This window comes from Petromyzon marinus, chromosome 35 (assembly GCF_048934315.1).
Source record: "Petromyzon marinus isolate PM22_M1 ecotype Great Lakes invasive population chromosome 35, UKy_Petmar_22M1.pri1.0, whole genome shotgun sequence".
NCBI lineage: Eukaryota > Metazoa > Chordata > Hyperoartia > Petromyzontiformes > Petromyzontidae > Petromyzon > Petromyzon marinus.
This window is the reverse complement of record NC_133701.1, coordinates 244076-259648: the sequence shown is the minus strand read 5'-3', so window position 1 is coordinate 259648 and position 15573 is coordinate 244076. Positions and strand designations below refer to the sequence as shown.

The following is a 15573-nucleotide window of genomic DNA, read 5'->3' as shown; positions in this document are numbered from 1 at the left end:
AATTGCCACATTCGTTTACATGACAACCGTATTAATTGGCTGTGTCGGGTAGAGGAGGGTTTACGACACATTTTACTGAAGCGATCTGACCCAAAAATATTATTTTGAATCACAGTTACTAAGGCCGTGATGGTCTTGAGCTTCTTAGAATTCAGCATTGATGCTGAAGGCTCAGAGGCCAAAGATAAAATGAATTGTGGATCAATAGTCTGTAAGAGCACCGTAAGTGTACGTAAAGCAAGTGCTTGCTTCGTTGACTGGCTTGCCAGCTTGTGCTCTCACGCAGGGCAATAGATGTGCCGAATGAGCGTGTGGTTTACCCATAGTGCAGGCCCGGGCGCACAGGGCGGGGTCGGCAATGAATGCAGCTCACGTCCCCTGCCTCCCGAGGGCTTCACCCATTCTTAGCGAATTCTTTTGGAGAAAAACAAAACAAAACCACTTTACATGCCATCGGTTCGGTCGTCAGCGTTTCCGCCGAGTTAGAACGGGACCGAAGCGTCTGTGCCGGGTTGAGGAGCGAGCTGGAAGTCGCCTCGGAGCGGCGCTCCCTCCCACCGAGATGCGCGCGCTGTTCCTGCTGGCCGCAGCGGCCTCGCTCACCGCAGGTAAGCCGCCCAGGCCGAGCACACTCCACCCACCTTGACCCCACCGAGCTTGACCCCACTTAGCTTGACCTGACCCAGCTTGACCCTACTTAGCTTGACCTGACCCGGCTTGACCCCACCCAGCTTGACCCATTCTAGCCTGAACCAGCCCAGATTTACTCGATCCAGCTTGACCCCATTCGACCTTCATTCGACCTAGCTTGCCCCGACCTCACTTGACTTGACCCAATTTGCTGTGACCCGGCGTGACTCAACCTAACTTGACCCAGCTCGACCTGACAAAACGCGTCAGGTTGGATCCGATGAGGTTGACTCGGGTCAAGTGGCCACCCCTTGGCATTCGGTGCTCGATAGAGAACATTTGTCCTGAATCCCGGACACCAGGGATTGCTAGGTGAGATGCCCTCACCACCCCCGCTGCGCAGGTTCCTCCAGGGCCGTGAACGTGACGGGGCCCGCGGGATCAGTGCGGGGCACGGCAGCCAGCACCGCGCTGCTCTCCGTGCGCTATTCGTCGCAGAGCGGCGGCATGCCCGTCATCAAGTGGCGCCTCATCCGGCCCACGAGCGGCGCTCACTCGCCCTCGGTCTCAAGAACGGTGATGGTGGTGCAGTCGTTTGGCGGAGAGGGACAAGCACCCGCGGCGGAATTTGCCAACCGGGTCCACGTGTTCCGCAACGGCTCGCTGCAGCTGATGCTTCTAAGGCTGTCCGACGAAGGGACATACGAAGTGGAAATCACCATCACGGAGGACGCTGTCGTTGGACATCACTCCGTTCAGCTCACAGTCGATGGTGCGTAAACCAGGATCACAGCGCATCCAAGCCTCTGAGTGCGGTGCTCCGGCTTATTGACGCCACCAGCACTCTCACCAGACCCACCCCGATAACCCTCGTGTCATCTCACTCACGCAGACTCTAGTGAATGGATTTGAGTAAATGTTTCCAGGGGTGCCAATGATTCGTACGAAATATTTAACATCATCAACCTAATGTATGTGTTTTTTTGTAGAGAGTTGTAGGTGCTGTGTTGTTTAATTGCAATGATACATTGGGTGCCGCATGCTTCCAAAGGATGCGCTTCGCCTTTTGGGGTCCCACCCTCCGTACTCCAATCTCGGCACGGCAAAGAAAGCACTAAACAAGACAAGTGGCTGTGCCGTTCGTTATTCAGAACCAAGTTAAAGTTCATCGTTAGTCTCATTACCAAGACTTATTATTGACGTTACTGTTTTTGTACAATCGTCATCAGCCATGCTCAATCCACTTCTGCGTGAAGGCGTCCCCAAGCCGTCGCCATCTCTCATTACCCTGCGATATGACAATCCACGTGGCACCTGTACACACAGGTGGATTTAATCGCTCCATCTCCACAAAGGGCACCCTTCTGGGACGCGTTCCCTCCCTTGGCTGCCACTCGTTTATTACCACCATGGCGACTGTTCCCGTGAACTTAACGCATTGATTCCTCCACCCACGTTGAAGACGTGGCCCACCAGGCTGTTTCCTGTCATACACCACACTCTGGCCAACCACCACACTGCAGGTCACAACACTTTGCTCTCGCTCAGCGTATTTCCGCGCGCTGCTCCACTCTGGAATTCCCTCCCATCGTTGTTTCCCCCGAGCTCGTATAGCAATAACCTTGTTCAATTCAAGAGACGATTAAACTCTTATCGTTTACAACTGTAATGGTGCTATTTGTTGTTAGCCATGTGACGTGTTGGGCCTTTTGGCTGCGTGCTCAGCAATCGTTACGACTTCAAAACGATCAACGTGCGCGAAATCAACCCGGTTGTTTGATGCGAACGGCCGCCGCGTAACGCGAGCGTCGGGCGCTGTGCTGTCCTCTCGCTCAGTGCCCATCTCCAAGCCCGTGGTTATTATCTCCTCCCCGGTGGCCGTGGAGATGGCGGAGGCCGTGACCATGAACTGTTCGCACGTGAACGGCACCCGGGCCGTCTACGCGTGGCTCAAGGGGGGAGCGCCGCTGACCAACGGCTCAAGGCACCGGCTGTCGGCGGGCGGTCACTCGCTCACGCTGGCGCCCGTGCTGCTGGGGGACAGCGACTCGTACGCGTGCCTCGCCAGCAACGCCGTGAGCCGGGGCGCGAGCGAGCCCGTCCTGCTCACCGTGCACCGTGCGTGCGAGCGAGCGGGGGCCCAGCCGGCCCCGCGCGCACCCAGTCCTGCAGACACGCGTGGCGCGCGCACACGACCTCGGGTTCCACGCGTCACACGGTGGTGCCCTGAGCGCAGTCTTCTCACCTGGTGTAACCTTAACGGGTGGCTGGGTGGCGCAGTGGAGACACTCGTGCCTCACAGCAACAAAAGCCTGGGTTCGATTCACGAGTTGGGTGCCTTTCTGGCAGAGTTTGTATGTTCTCCCCCTGTTTTGCAGAGTGGGTATGTATGTTGAAATGATTTCCCCCCCTACGTAATCAACCGTGCTAATCGAAGATGCGGGGGAAGGGCAACAAACTAAACACAAAACGTAGTTGTCAAGAAATTCGTCTTCAATCTAGATTTAAAAGTGCATAGCTTCAGTGGCGTCCTAATATCGGAAGAGCGTTCCAGACGGCCGCAGAAGTGCATATAAAAGCGCGCAATGCTGTGACTGTGTTGGTTTGATCGCTAGCAAAAAAGCCGCATGAGTGCGTGTATTGGAGCAGAAGATCAGTCTGATTTTATTTTTACATCAAGCCTATTTGCTAAACACGAGCAAAACTAAATGCATAACCTTTACGAGTCTACAATCTACCTACAAGTGGATTTTAGTTCGGTCTTACAAATCTCTGTCGGTGTAATCGTGTATCTCGGCCTATTTCTTGGAGATGTATTAACAACACTTAGAAGTGCCGTGAGGGAGGCATCGTGTCAAGCCAGCGCTACTCAATTCACCACTCCGGAGGAGTCTCAGTGCTCTGGGCAGGCTCGCCAGTGGCTACAAACGACTCAGGGCCGTGGGCTGCATGGCCTTGGCACCGGGACATCGGCCATGTGCCAGTTCGCCGACCATCGCATTGTAGAGCTCAAAGTGCGATTGGGAATGTAAATGCCACTCGCATCGGAAGACACTGCACAGAATAGTGGGGCATGCGTCATGGGAAAGAGGGAAGGTAAATATATTATTCGTATTTTAATAGCCATTTTTACTCCGACCTATAACATGTACATTTTAAATTAACTGGTTGTCGAAGAAAGCTTCAGTGAGTCGACAGAAGGATCCCTGCGTAACGCGAGCGTCGGGCGTGTTCTGCAAACTCGCGTGATGCTGTTCTTTCTATTAGATTCTCACATTTATGTCCAATAGAATCGTAAAGACTCCAACTAAGTTTGAAGTCAAAGTGATTTCCTGCTCAAATGGGCACTGAGGCTGTGTCTGACTCCTGTTTATAGCCCTGTGCCAGTGGTGGAAATTCCTCATTCCATTGGCGGGGAGCAAGTCTATCCACAGGACACCCACTGCCAACTTCCCCACAAAGTGGAGTCATTTTATTCACACTAGAGTCATTTTATTCACACTGTGTCAACCCCCAACCACACGGAGAGTTGAAGCCATGCACGATCACGCTTACTGTTATCCTTTTCTCTGCATCTCTCATTCTCTACTTTACTGCTATCTGTGTCTGCTCTTGCTGTGTGTTCTCTGCATGCTTGCTTGCTCTCTCTTGGCTGTGTCCTCTGTGCTTTTCCTTTACTCTCTCACCAGGCGAGTCCAAATGTGTCACTCCTGACAGCGAGTTGCGACTCTGCTACTTAAACCAGTTTGCATGCCAGGAAATACCTTGGGACCGCCAGCTATTGACTGGTCGAGCCAAAATTCCAGGATATGAATTATTACTCAGCTGAAGTTGCAAGGACTTGGGGAATCCCCCTTTTGGCGCAGTCATCTCAAAGGAGCCTTATAAGTCAAGTTCAGCCATTCGTTTCCGTTGCTTGGTACAATTACTCTCTTATACGAAGATCTGAGATGGTTAACATTTTCACCATTTTCTTGATGTATTTTTCTCAAATATTTGTAAGACATCTTCCAATGTCGCTGTGAATGGCATTAATGAGAGTGAAGCTCATTGTCCGACACCTCTTCTGATTTGTATCTTGTCCCTTTGGTTACGCATTCTCAGTGGAGCTGTGCCATCTTTAGATGATTTTGATTTTAAAAATATATAAATATTTATAGTTAAGGCCTTGGTTTGGTCGTGCTGACTGCATTTGTTTCATAGTTGACTAAGAGAGGCACAATTGCATCTGATAATCATCCGCTTGACAGTTTACATGGCGCGCGTTCGCTGCTTGTTGCAGAGGTCCACGGTTCAGATCCAGAAGGCCATTCTGGTTACTGCGGTGTCCATTAACCATGAACTACTCCGTCCCGTCTGCTTCACAGTGCACGTTAATATTCGTCCGACGTCATTCGAAGGGAGTAGGCCATCGTGTGCCGGTGTCACAGTGTAACTCACAGTGTGCATACATTCACTTGCGTTGACGTATTCCATCGTAAGGACGGCCGCATGTGATGCTACAAGACGGTACACTTTTGGAGCATAACTCATAAGACATCTTGTTAACTTTTTCTGGGTCACCACCACAGAGTTGACGATATGTGTGTAGAGTATATCATGCGAGTTTACAGGGTACACACAGCGTCAATGCAATGAGCGTGTTCCACCGCACCAAACACGTTCGCCAAACTCACTCTGCCACGTGTGTGTGGGGATGCACTTCTTTTGTGGCGTGCGCAGGGAGAATGGCTGTCTACCTAATCCTGGGAGGTTGCGTAATCCTCATTGCCATCGTCATTACGTCCGTCTGCCTTTGCTGCAACCCCTCCAAAACGTACGTCTGTTTGACAGAACCGGCTCTAATGCGTGGCACACAGTATTCAGAACCGGTGATACTCCAAATAATAATTTCAATTTGTAATGCGCCGCACATATTTGGACACTTTGAAAGAGTAAGAACGACTCAAAGGTGCAAGGAAAAAACATAAAGAGAAGTTTTGTGACCCGCAGCGTGGTGGAGTGGGTGAGAATAAGTGTGATCTTGTGGAGAGCGGTAGTGTAATGTGGTTAGCCCGCTGCGCTATGAACCCCGCAAGCTAAGTTCGATTCCCGCTGACGGCCAACAATAGTGTTATCTGAACCGGTCCCGAGCCTCCCCAAAGTTGACTCAGTCTAAAATGAGTACCTGGTGTGGCGTGTAAACATCGCCACTGGGGAGACAAAGGCAGTCGGGCATGGTACTGGCCACCCACCCTCTCGTTGACCGTGCTGGCCCTCATAGGTGCTCGCTCACAGCACTTGCCCCGAAAGTCTTAACAGACTTTCGGGGGGTATTTGTCTTTCATTATGAATTGCAGTGTGGTGATTTAACACTGCGTGGATGAGAGGATGCAATGAGTGAAGTTCACAGTCACTATGTTAGTAGCGATAAAAGAGTGATAAGGAGGTGACTGACAGCCAGTGAGTGAGTGCTGGGTCATCAATAACCCGACAGCTATATGTTGAACTCTATCATGTGCAATGAGGTAGGAGCTGGGTGTTCCACCCCAGATATAACAGCAGCAGAATTCCAACTTAGGGCAAATAGTTGGACTCTGTACTGTATAGCAGCATCAGTAAGAATTATTTGTAATTAAAGATGAAGGCTTTGGCACAGAAAAGAAAACAACACGGTTTCGATGCCTCCTTAGCCAGATGAGTAACATAACCCTTCCATGACAGCTCAGATGAGATTGTTGTGCCAAGTAGTGTCATTATTTTGCGATGAATAAGAATATAGTATGCTCTAATGTTGGTGTGTAGCAACAGCTGTAATGTTACATCAAGGTGGAGAACGAGGCACTCAGGAATGGCAGAGTGGTGCATCATCACTGTACTGATCCCTCCTCCGTATTTGTGACTCGAGGAGCAAGTCGGAATATGTTCTTCCATGATCTGTTCTTGGTGACCAGTCTCTATACACTGCCGGAGAGTTTTGATTTATTTTCCAGTTGTGCATCATGAAGTATGACTGCATCTGGTGCCATGGGTTGTGCAGTGGATGCGGTTTGGGATTGTGGCCCATAGGCTTCAATCTTCTTGATCGTCGGTTCTTTTAGGAGGTGTTTGTGACTTCTTGTGAACTCCATTTGGCTTTCCAAGCTTCGTCATCAGGGTTCAACCCGGAGTCGTCGTCTCAAAGCGTAGAGCACGAGACATCAGCTGTCACGCCGCTTGATCTGTGTGGCTGCAGTGCAGAGGCCGAGAGTGCCCAGCTCAGCCTGACCGAGAAGAAGTTCCCCCAACCCCGAAGAGGATCGGCCTCCTCGCTCCCCTACGCCGAGGCCACGTATGGTACGTGAGACTTCGCTCCTTACTACTGGTGATCATTCTAATCGTTGGGCTAGGTTTGGAGGATCGAAGGCCTTTCGACGTATATTCGGTCGGATTGTATTTTAAGTGGCCGAATCCACATATTGCTTGTAAATCGGTATACAATGAGGCATACGGTGCTCGAACAGCAAGCGCATAAAGCGATTGGTCTACACGTGAACGAGACAAATCACCGTGAGGCTGTGTCCACAGAGACGTCGCGGGGCCCTGCCACACGCATCAAGCCGAGAGACCGCGGGGGGAACGAGGGCCCAATGTGGAATGCATCGGTACCGGCTTCCTCTCACCACGCCACTCATTACGACTCTGGTCATCTTTCCGCGTCTCTGGTTGTCTCCGCGTCTCTGATTGTCTATCTGCATCTGCGGTCGTCTCTCAACGTCTCCGGCTGTTTCTTTGCATCTCCGTTTGTTTCTGTATCTTTTGCTCGTTTGCTAAATGTGGCTGACAAATTGGCGCGATAAACGCAAGTGGACGTGAACCACTGAATTAGTTTAGTTCTCGCGGGTGGTGGAGGGCCCAGATCATTACGCGGCCGAACCCAAAACATCACTGATGATTGATATGCGAGTATGTGTCTCTGTTTGCAGGAAAGCTGCGAGTCTCGAGTCAGTCCTCACACTCAAGGGACCTACCACGGAGAATCGCGTGATGATTACCGTGACGAGTGTAGCAGCGGCAGCAGCGGCAGCGGCGGCGACCACCACGGGAGCGACGGCCACGCGGGGGTCGGGGACGCGGCAGGCGCCCCGCGCGTCCCCAGGCCCGGCGGGGCCACTTGGCAGCAGCAGCAGGAGCGGAGAGAGCGCGGCCTCCCCCACGCCGGCGAGCCGCACCGCTCGGGCCCTCGGCGCCAGGGCCCGGGCGGCCACACGGATCCCTCTCTTGGGCGCGGGAGCCGCGACGACGATGGCCACGACGTCGCGCACTGCGAGAACGAAGATGCGCAGAGCTCTCGCAGCGTCTGAACGACGCGCGCATGCCGCGTCCGTCGTGCTGGAGGGGGGCTCGGGCCGAGGCGAAGGGGCCACGCGATCTAGACCGATAGACGCTACCGGCTCGCTAACGCGCACGCCAAAGTGAAATGCGGAGGATTTACACCACGCGGATAAATATTGATCACCGATTCACTCCAGTCACTTACTCATTGGCGGTCAGTCACGTTCTTATCACTCTGCTATCGCTACTACCTTGGTCACTGTTCCCGTACACGTCACTCATTGAGTCATCCACCCATTTAAAGTATTCAGTCTACCAGACGGTTACATGTCATCCACAGTGTGTTCAAACATCACACTGCAGGTCACATTACTTTCTGTTAATACAAAAACAAAAAGCGTTGCACCTCTCCATATGCTGCTATGCATTGCAGTCATAACCACAGTCATGTTGTGTTGCTGCTTCGATGAATGTCAAGTGACACCACCTGGCCCAGAGCTCTTTCTCCCTTATTTCGTGTTGAGGTGACTTTTGAACCCTCCTCATCAACTGAGCGCCATTCTCATTCCTATCCTTACATTTTTTTGCTGTATTCTGCACCAAATTCCTCCAATAACTCTACCATTATATCTATTACGAGATACGGTTCCAACTTTTCTCACGAGGCAATATTTGTGAATCGCCAAATATGAACCTCATTTGTGCTGCTTTCAAGCTCTAATATTCTGGTTGCTTGCTATGGCGTCATTTATCTCTGTGTTGTGACCCATGGTTTTATTTATCACTCGTTTCCTAATCGTTTTACAGAGTTCGGATTATTCAGTAATTTGTAAGTCTCTTTTTTAATATTTCACGTAACTTTTGTGGTCTCAATTTACTGTCTGCTCCCATACCTTTCGCCCCATTATGAAAACATTATCCGTTATTGTAACGATAAACCTTTTTAAGTGGTGACATCCATTTAATGCATTTTCTCCTTTATATGTTTGAAATTGTTGCTCAAAATCTAAGATAAGCTCCCCACTGTCCGAGTTTCTGGTGTTGGCTTTGCCGGCAGCTCGTTTTTCCCTCTCTGTGACAATGCTGAGGTGCGACTTGCACCGCGAATCGCATCGCACCGGTCTAAGATCGTCCCCTACGTCGATGCTGTTAATACGTTGAAGTTGCTGATAGACGGTGCTATGATTCACGTCCCATCTTGGTAGTGTAACCATGTAGTTTCCGTATGGAAGGCTCCCATTTTAGCATTCACTTTGTACCGTTTCACATTTTGCCGTGAGTTTTTATGAAAATAAAGACATTATCTAAGTGTTCAACATGGATTTGGTTTGCGTTATTCACATATTTTATACCTGGTAATAATAGAATATGTAAATCTTGGCGATTGTGTTAGATATTGGTGGCGGCTGTGTGCAGCTCGCAAACGGTCGCGAGTTCAACGTCAATAAACGTGCCCCTGCCATAGGAATATGTAATTTCCACCACTGCTTCAGGTCTCTAAACAAATTGTTTATAAACTTGATTTGGCGCTTTCGTGACTGAAAGAACCAAAGATTGTTATAGCGAATGTCCTTCAACAAAAGTGAGCATATCTGTCTTTGTGTGAGCTCCACTTGAAGCATACACATCACATGGAGCCCACACACACTACATAGAGCTCACTCATCACGTGGAGCCCACACACATCACGTGGAGCTCACACACACTACGTGGAGCTCACACACACTACGTGGAGCTCACATCACGTGGCGCCCACACCCATCACGTGGAGCTCACATCATGGAGAGCTCTCACATCACGTGGAGCCCACACATCCTGCGCGGAGCTCACATCACGTGGAGCCCACACACCCAACGTGGAGCTCACTCACATCACGTGGAGCTCACTCACATCATGTGGAGCCCACACACATCACGCGGAGCCCACACACCCTACGTGGAGCTCACTCACATTCGTGGAGGCCACACACATCACGTGGAGCCCACACGCCCTACGTGGAGCCCACACACCCTACGTGGAGCCCACACACATCACGTGGAGCTCACTCACATCACGTGGAGCCCACACACCCTACGTGGAGCTCACTCACATCACGTGGAGCCCACACATCACGTGGAGCTTAAATCACGTGGAGCCAACATACACCACGTGGCGCTCACTCACATCATGTGGAGCCTACACATCACGTAGAACTCACACCAAGTGGAGCTCACACACACATGGAGCCAACATACACCACGTGGTGCCCATTCACATAAATACCCGCCATTCACCACTGAGTAACGTCCCCACGTTGTCTGTGCAAGGCCAGGTGCACTTTGAGGCCACGGGAAGTGTCGAAGGCTCACTGACAGGAGGTCACGGGACAGAACCAGGCGCCATGGGTTGACTGAGATGACTAGCAGATGCACCAGTTGTGCACCCTTCTGTACCAACATGCTGCATTTTATACTCCAGGAGCTCCTCTCGTTGTGAGCGTTGCTCCTCTGCCCTCCATTATTATTGGAGGGCGACTACCCCCATCTGACCAGTAGTGTCCTTCACGAGTCTGTTCCATAGAGGCCGATCTTGACACCGCTGGTACAAGTCTTCAGCAAGGCCACTCAACTCCACATCCTCCTGTAGCGTGTCGTGCCCGTTTAGCCCCCTCTATCCGGCCAAAGATAATCTATTTAGGCATGCGGTGGTTGGGCATGCGGGCGACATGACCCAGACAACGCAGCCTTGCCTGTCGGAGGAGCTCACTAATGGGAATGTGTCCAGATCCTTCAAGGATTTGTGAGCTCCTCACACAATCCAGCATGGTGAAACCCAGGATGGAGCGAAGGCAGGCCAGCCTGAATGTTTCTAACCGGAGCAGATGTTCCATTCGAGGGGTCGACCTTTCACAAGCAAAGAGAAGCGAGGGCGTGACTGTGGCCAAGAAGACCCGAAACTTTGTGTGGAGCGACAGACCAGGTAGCTTCCGCACAGCGTGACGCAGACGACAAAAAGTAAATGCCGCCCGACTGATTCGAAGTGTGAAGCCTCCGCTTTCAAACTCGAGCTCACTCACATCACGTGGCCTCGCCTCACTGCGCCACGTGCTCGTCGCTAATTCATGCGCCGGGGCCCAATCACGTGACTACAACCGTCCAGGAGTCGGAGATAAAAGGTGAGCGAGAGGGGTGGGGGGCCGAGGTGAGCGAGAGGGGGGTGAGCGAGAGGGGTGGGGGGCCGGGTGAGCGAGAGGGGGGGTGAGCGAGAGGGGTGGGGGCGCGGTGAGCGAGAGGGGTGGGGGGCCGAGGTGAGCGAGAGGGGGGGTGAGCGAGAGGGGTGGGGGGCCGAGGTGAGCGAGAGGGGTGGAGGGCCGAGGTGAGCGAGAGGGGTGGGGGGCCGAGGTGAGCGAGAGGGGTGGGGGGCCGAGGTGAGCGGGGCCCGAGGTGAGTGAGCGACGAGGGAGAGGAATAATAAGTGCACGAGGCGCCGCTCTTGCCGAACTTTTTCCGGGCCACGAGGCCTCCCGGCTCCATCTTATTTTAGAATCTCGGTAGGGGATCAGCCTGGCCAGGCCACGGTGGGTGAGTAACGAGGCTTGCCAGGTGTTGTAGGCGCAGCAGGGTGGGTCTCGTTTCGCACGGAGTCAAACAGAGGAACATCCTTTGATGGAATTGCCCAAACAGGACAAGGCCCCTCGTGAAAGATGTGATCCTCACTGAGGCTTTGCTGGGTAAATGGCATTATACGGTACCATCGTAGTTGAGAATTTTGTCACAGTAATCCATGATATAACAATGCGAAGTGCATAACACATGGGTTGCAAGTGGAAGATATTTTTGTTTCAAAGAACTTGTGCATAATCTCATAGCCTCCACTTCAACTCACCACGCATCGATCCAGTCGTGTGTGGTAATTCGATATTTTCAATGTGTATACGGTATGTTGTATTGATAGGTGTACGTGGACGTATTTGCATTTCGGAGCCGGGAGGCTCCTACGGGAGGCTTCTCGTTGCTTCGCTCCTCGCCGGTTGACCGCCCTGGCCATCATCCCCCCTCAAATGTCTGCAGACTGACTTGTATGTAGGGTGTGTAGTAGACACTACTGACTTGTATGTAGGGTGTGTAGTAGACACTACTGACTATTGTATGTAGGATGTGTAGTAGATACTACTGACTATTGTATGTAGGATGTGTAGTAGACACTACTGACTATTGTATGTAGGGTGTGTAGTAGACACTACTGACTTGTATGTAGGGTGTGTAGTAGACACTACTGACTATTGTATGTAGGGTGTGTAGTAGACACTACTGACTATTGTATTTAGGGTGTGTAGTAGACACTACTGACTATTGTATGTAGGGTGTGTAGTCGACACTACTGACTATTGTATGTAGGGTGTGTAGTAGACACTACTGACTATTGTATGTAGGATGTGTAGTAGACACTACTGACTATTGTATTTAGGATGTGTAGTAGACACTACTGACTATTGTATGTAGGGTGTGTAGTAGACACTACTACTATTGTATGTAGGGTGTATAGTCAACACTACTGACTATTGTATGTAGGGTGTGTAGTAGACACTACTGACTATTGTATGTAGGGTGTGTAGTAGACACTACTAACCATTGTATGTAGGGTGTGTAGTAGATACTACTGACTATTGTATGTAGGGTGTGTAGTAGACACTACTACTATTGTATGTAGAGTGTGTAGTAGACACTTGACTATTGTATGTAGGGTGTGTAGTAGACACTACTGACTATTGTATTTAGGGTGTGCAGTAGACACTACTGACTATTGTATGTAGGGTGTGTAGTAGATACTACTGACTATTGTATGTAGGGTGTGTAGTAGACACTACTGACTATTGTATGTAGTAGATACTACTGACTAGTGTATGTAGGGTGTGTAGTAGACACTACTGACTTGTATGTAGGGTGTGTAGTAGATACTACTGACTATTGTATGTAGGGTGTGTAGTAGACACTATTGACTATTGTATGTAGGGTGTGTAGTAGACACTACTGACTATTGTATGTAGGGTGTGTAGTAGACACTACTGACTATTGTATGTAGGGTGTGTAGTAGACACTATTGACTATTGTATGTAGGGTGTGTAGTAGACACTACTGACTATTGTATGTAGGGTGTGTAGTAGACACTACTGACTATTGTATTTAGGGTGTGTAGTAGACACTACTGACTATTGTATGTAGGGTGTGTAGTCGACACTACTGACTATTGTATGTAGGGTGTGTAGTAGACACTACTGACTATTGTATGTAGGATGTGTAGTAGACACTACTGACTATTGTATTTAGGATGTGTAGTAGACACTACTGACTATTGTATGTAGGGTGTGTAGTAGACACTACTACTATTGTATGTAGGGTGTATAGTCAACACTACTGACTATTGTATGTAGGGTGTGTAGTAGATACTACTGACTTGTATGTAGGGTGTGTAGTAGATACTACTGACTATTGTACGTAGGATGTGTAGTAGATGCTGACTATTGTATGTAGGGTGTGTAGTAGACACTACTGACTATTGTATGTAGGGTGTGTAGTAGACACTACTAACCATTGTATGTAGGGTGTGTAGTAGATACTACTGACTATTGTATGTAGGGTGTGTAGTAGACACTACTACTATTGTATGTAGAGTGTGTAGTAGACACTTGACTATTGTATGTAGGGTGTGTAGTAGACACTACTGACTATTGTATTTAGGGTGTGTAGTAGACACTACTGACTATTGTATGTAGGGTGTGTAGTAGACACTACTGACTATTGTATGTAGGGTGTGTAGTAGACACTACTGACTATTGTATGTAGGGTGTGTAGTAGACACTACTGACTATTGTATGTAGGGGGTGTAGTAGATACTACTGACTATTGTATGTAGGGTGTATAGTAGACACTACTACTATTGTATGTAGGGTGTGTAGTAGACACTACTGACTATTGTATGTAGGATGTGTAGTAGACACTACTGACTATTGTATTTAGGATGTGTAGTAGACACTACTGACTATTGTATGTAGGGTGTGTAGTAGACACTACTACTATTGTATGTAGGGTGTATAGTCAACACTACTGACTATTGTATGTAGGGTGTGTAGTAGACACTACTGACTATTGTATGTAGGGTGTGTAGTAGACACTACTAACCATTGTATGTAGGGTGTGTAGTAGATACTACTGACTATTGTATGTAGGGTGTGTAGTAGACACTACTACTATTGTATGTAGAGTGTGTAGTAGACACTTGACTATTGTATGTAGGGTGTGTAGTAGACACTACTGACTATTGTATTTAGGGTGTGCAGTAGACACTACTGACTATTGTATGTAGGGTGTGTAGTAGATACTACTGACTATTGTATGTAGGGTGTGTAGTAGACACTACTGACTATTGTATGTAGTAGATACTACTGACTAGTGTATGTAGGGTGTGTAGTAGACACTACTGACTTGTATGTAGGGTGTGTAGTAGATACTACTGACTATTGTATGTAGGGTGTGTAGTAGACACTATTGACTATTGTATGTAGGGTGTGTAGTAGACACTACTGACTATTGTATGTAGGGTGTGTAGTAGACACTACTGACTATTGTATGTAGGGTGTGTAGTAGACACTATTGACTATTGTATGTAGGGTGTGTAGTAGACACTACTGACTATTGTATGTAGGGTGTGTAGTAGACACTACTGACTATTGTATTTAGGGTGTGTAGTAGACACTACTGACTATTGTATGTAGGGTGTGTAGTCGACACTACTGACTATTGTATGTAGGGTGTGTAGTAGACACTACTGACTATTGTATGTAGGATGTGTAGTAGACACTACTGACTATTGTATTTAGGATGTGTAGTAGACACTACTGACTATTGTATGTAGGGTGTGTAGTAGACACTACTACTATTGTATGTAGGGTGTATAGTCAACACTACTGACTATTGTATGTAGGGTGTGTAGTAGACACTACTGACTATTGTATGTAGGGTGTGTAGTAGACACTACTAACCATTGTATGTAGGGTGTGTAGTAGATACTACTGACTATTGTATGTAGGGTGTGTAGTAGACACTACTACTATTGTATGTAGAGTGTGTAGTAGACACTTGACTATTGTATGTAGGGTGTGTAGTAGACACTACTGACTATTGTATTTAGGGTGTGCAGTAGACACTACTGACTATTGTATGTAGGGTGTGTAGTAGATACTACTGACTATTGTATGTAGGGTGTGTAGTAGACACTACTGACTATTGTATGTAGTAGATACTACTGACTAGTGTATGTAGGGTGTGTAGTAGACACTACTGACTTGTATGTAGGGTGTGTAGTAGATACTACTGACTATTGTATGTAGGGTGTGTAGTAGACACTATTGACTATTGTATGTAGGGTGTGTAGTAGACACTACTGACTATTGTATGTAGGGTGTGTAGTAGACACTACTGACTATTGTATGTAGGGTGTGTAGTAGACACTATTGACTATTGTATGTAGGGTGTGTAGTAGACACTACTGACTATTGTATGTAGGGTGTGTAGTAGACACTACTGACTATTGTATTTAGGGTGTGTAGTAGACACTACTGACTATTGTATGTAGGGTGTGTAGTCGACACTACTGACTATTGTATGTAGGGTG

The 15573-nt window shown here is 48.9% G+C and overlaps 2 protein-coding genes across 10 annotated transcripts in view; both read left to right on the top strand.

The window, feature by feature from the left end:
* Positions 1-335: 335 nt before the first annotated feature.
* LOC116948777 (uncharacterized) lies at positions 336-9239 on the top strand. The gene is made up of 7 exons (XM_032965853.2): positions 336-608; positions 1034-1402; positions 2467-2748; positions 5353-5446; positions 6845-6945; positions 7177-7253; positions 7575-9239. The coding sequence occupies exons 1-7, from the start codon at positions 359-361 to the stop codon at positions 7950-7952; spliced, it is 1551 nt and encodes a 516-aa protein (XP_032821744.1). The 5' UTR covers positions 336-358; the 3' UTR covers positions 7953-9239.
* Positions 9240-10950: 1711 nt separating this feature from the next.
* The window catches only part of LOC116948775 (gametocyte-specific factor 1-like), a 50702-nt gene continuing 46079 nt past the window's right edge, over positions 10951-15573 (top strand). The window contains exons 1-2 of one of the 9 annotated variants that reach the window (XM_032965849.2): positions 10952-11077; positions 11857-11980. The gene's annotated coding sequence lies outside the window, so the exon portion shown is untranslated. The other 8 variants (XM_032965847.2, XM_032965845.2, XM_076071772.1 and 5 more) reach the window with 8 other exon arrangements.

Coding starts and splice junctions, on each gene's coding strand:
- LOC116948777 (XM_032965853.2), top strand. CDS start 359: ATGAATGCAGCTCACGTCCCCTGCCTCCCGAGGGCTTCACCCATTCTT. Junction 1,403..2,466: donor CGTTCAGCTCACAGTCGATG/GTGCGTAAACCA, acceptor CCTCTCGCTCAG/TGCCCATCTCCAAGCCCGTG. Junction 2,749..5,352: donor CGTCCTGCTCACCGTGCACC/GTGCGTGCGAGC, acceptor TGGCGTGCGCAG/GGAGAATGGCTGTCTACCTA.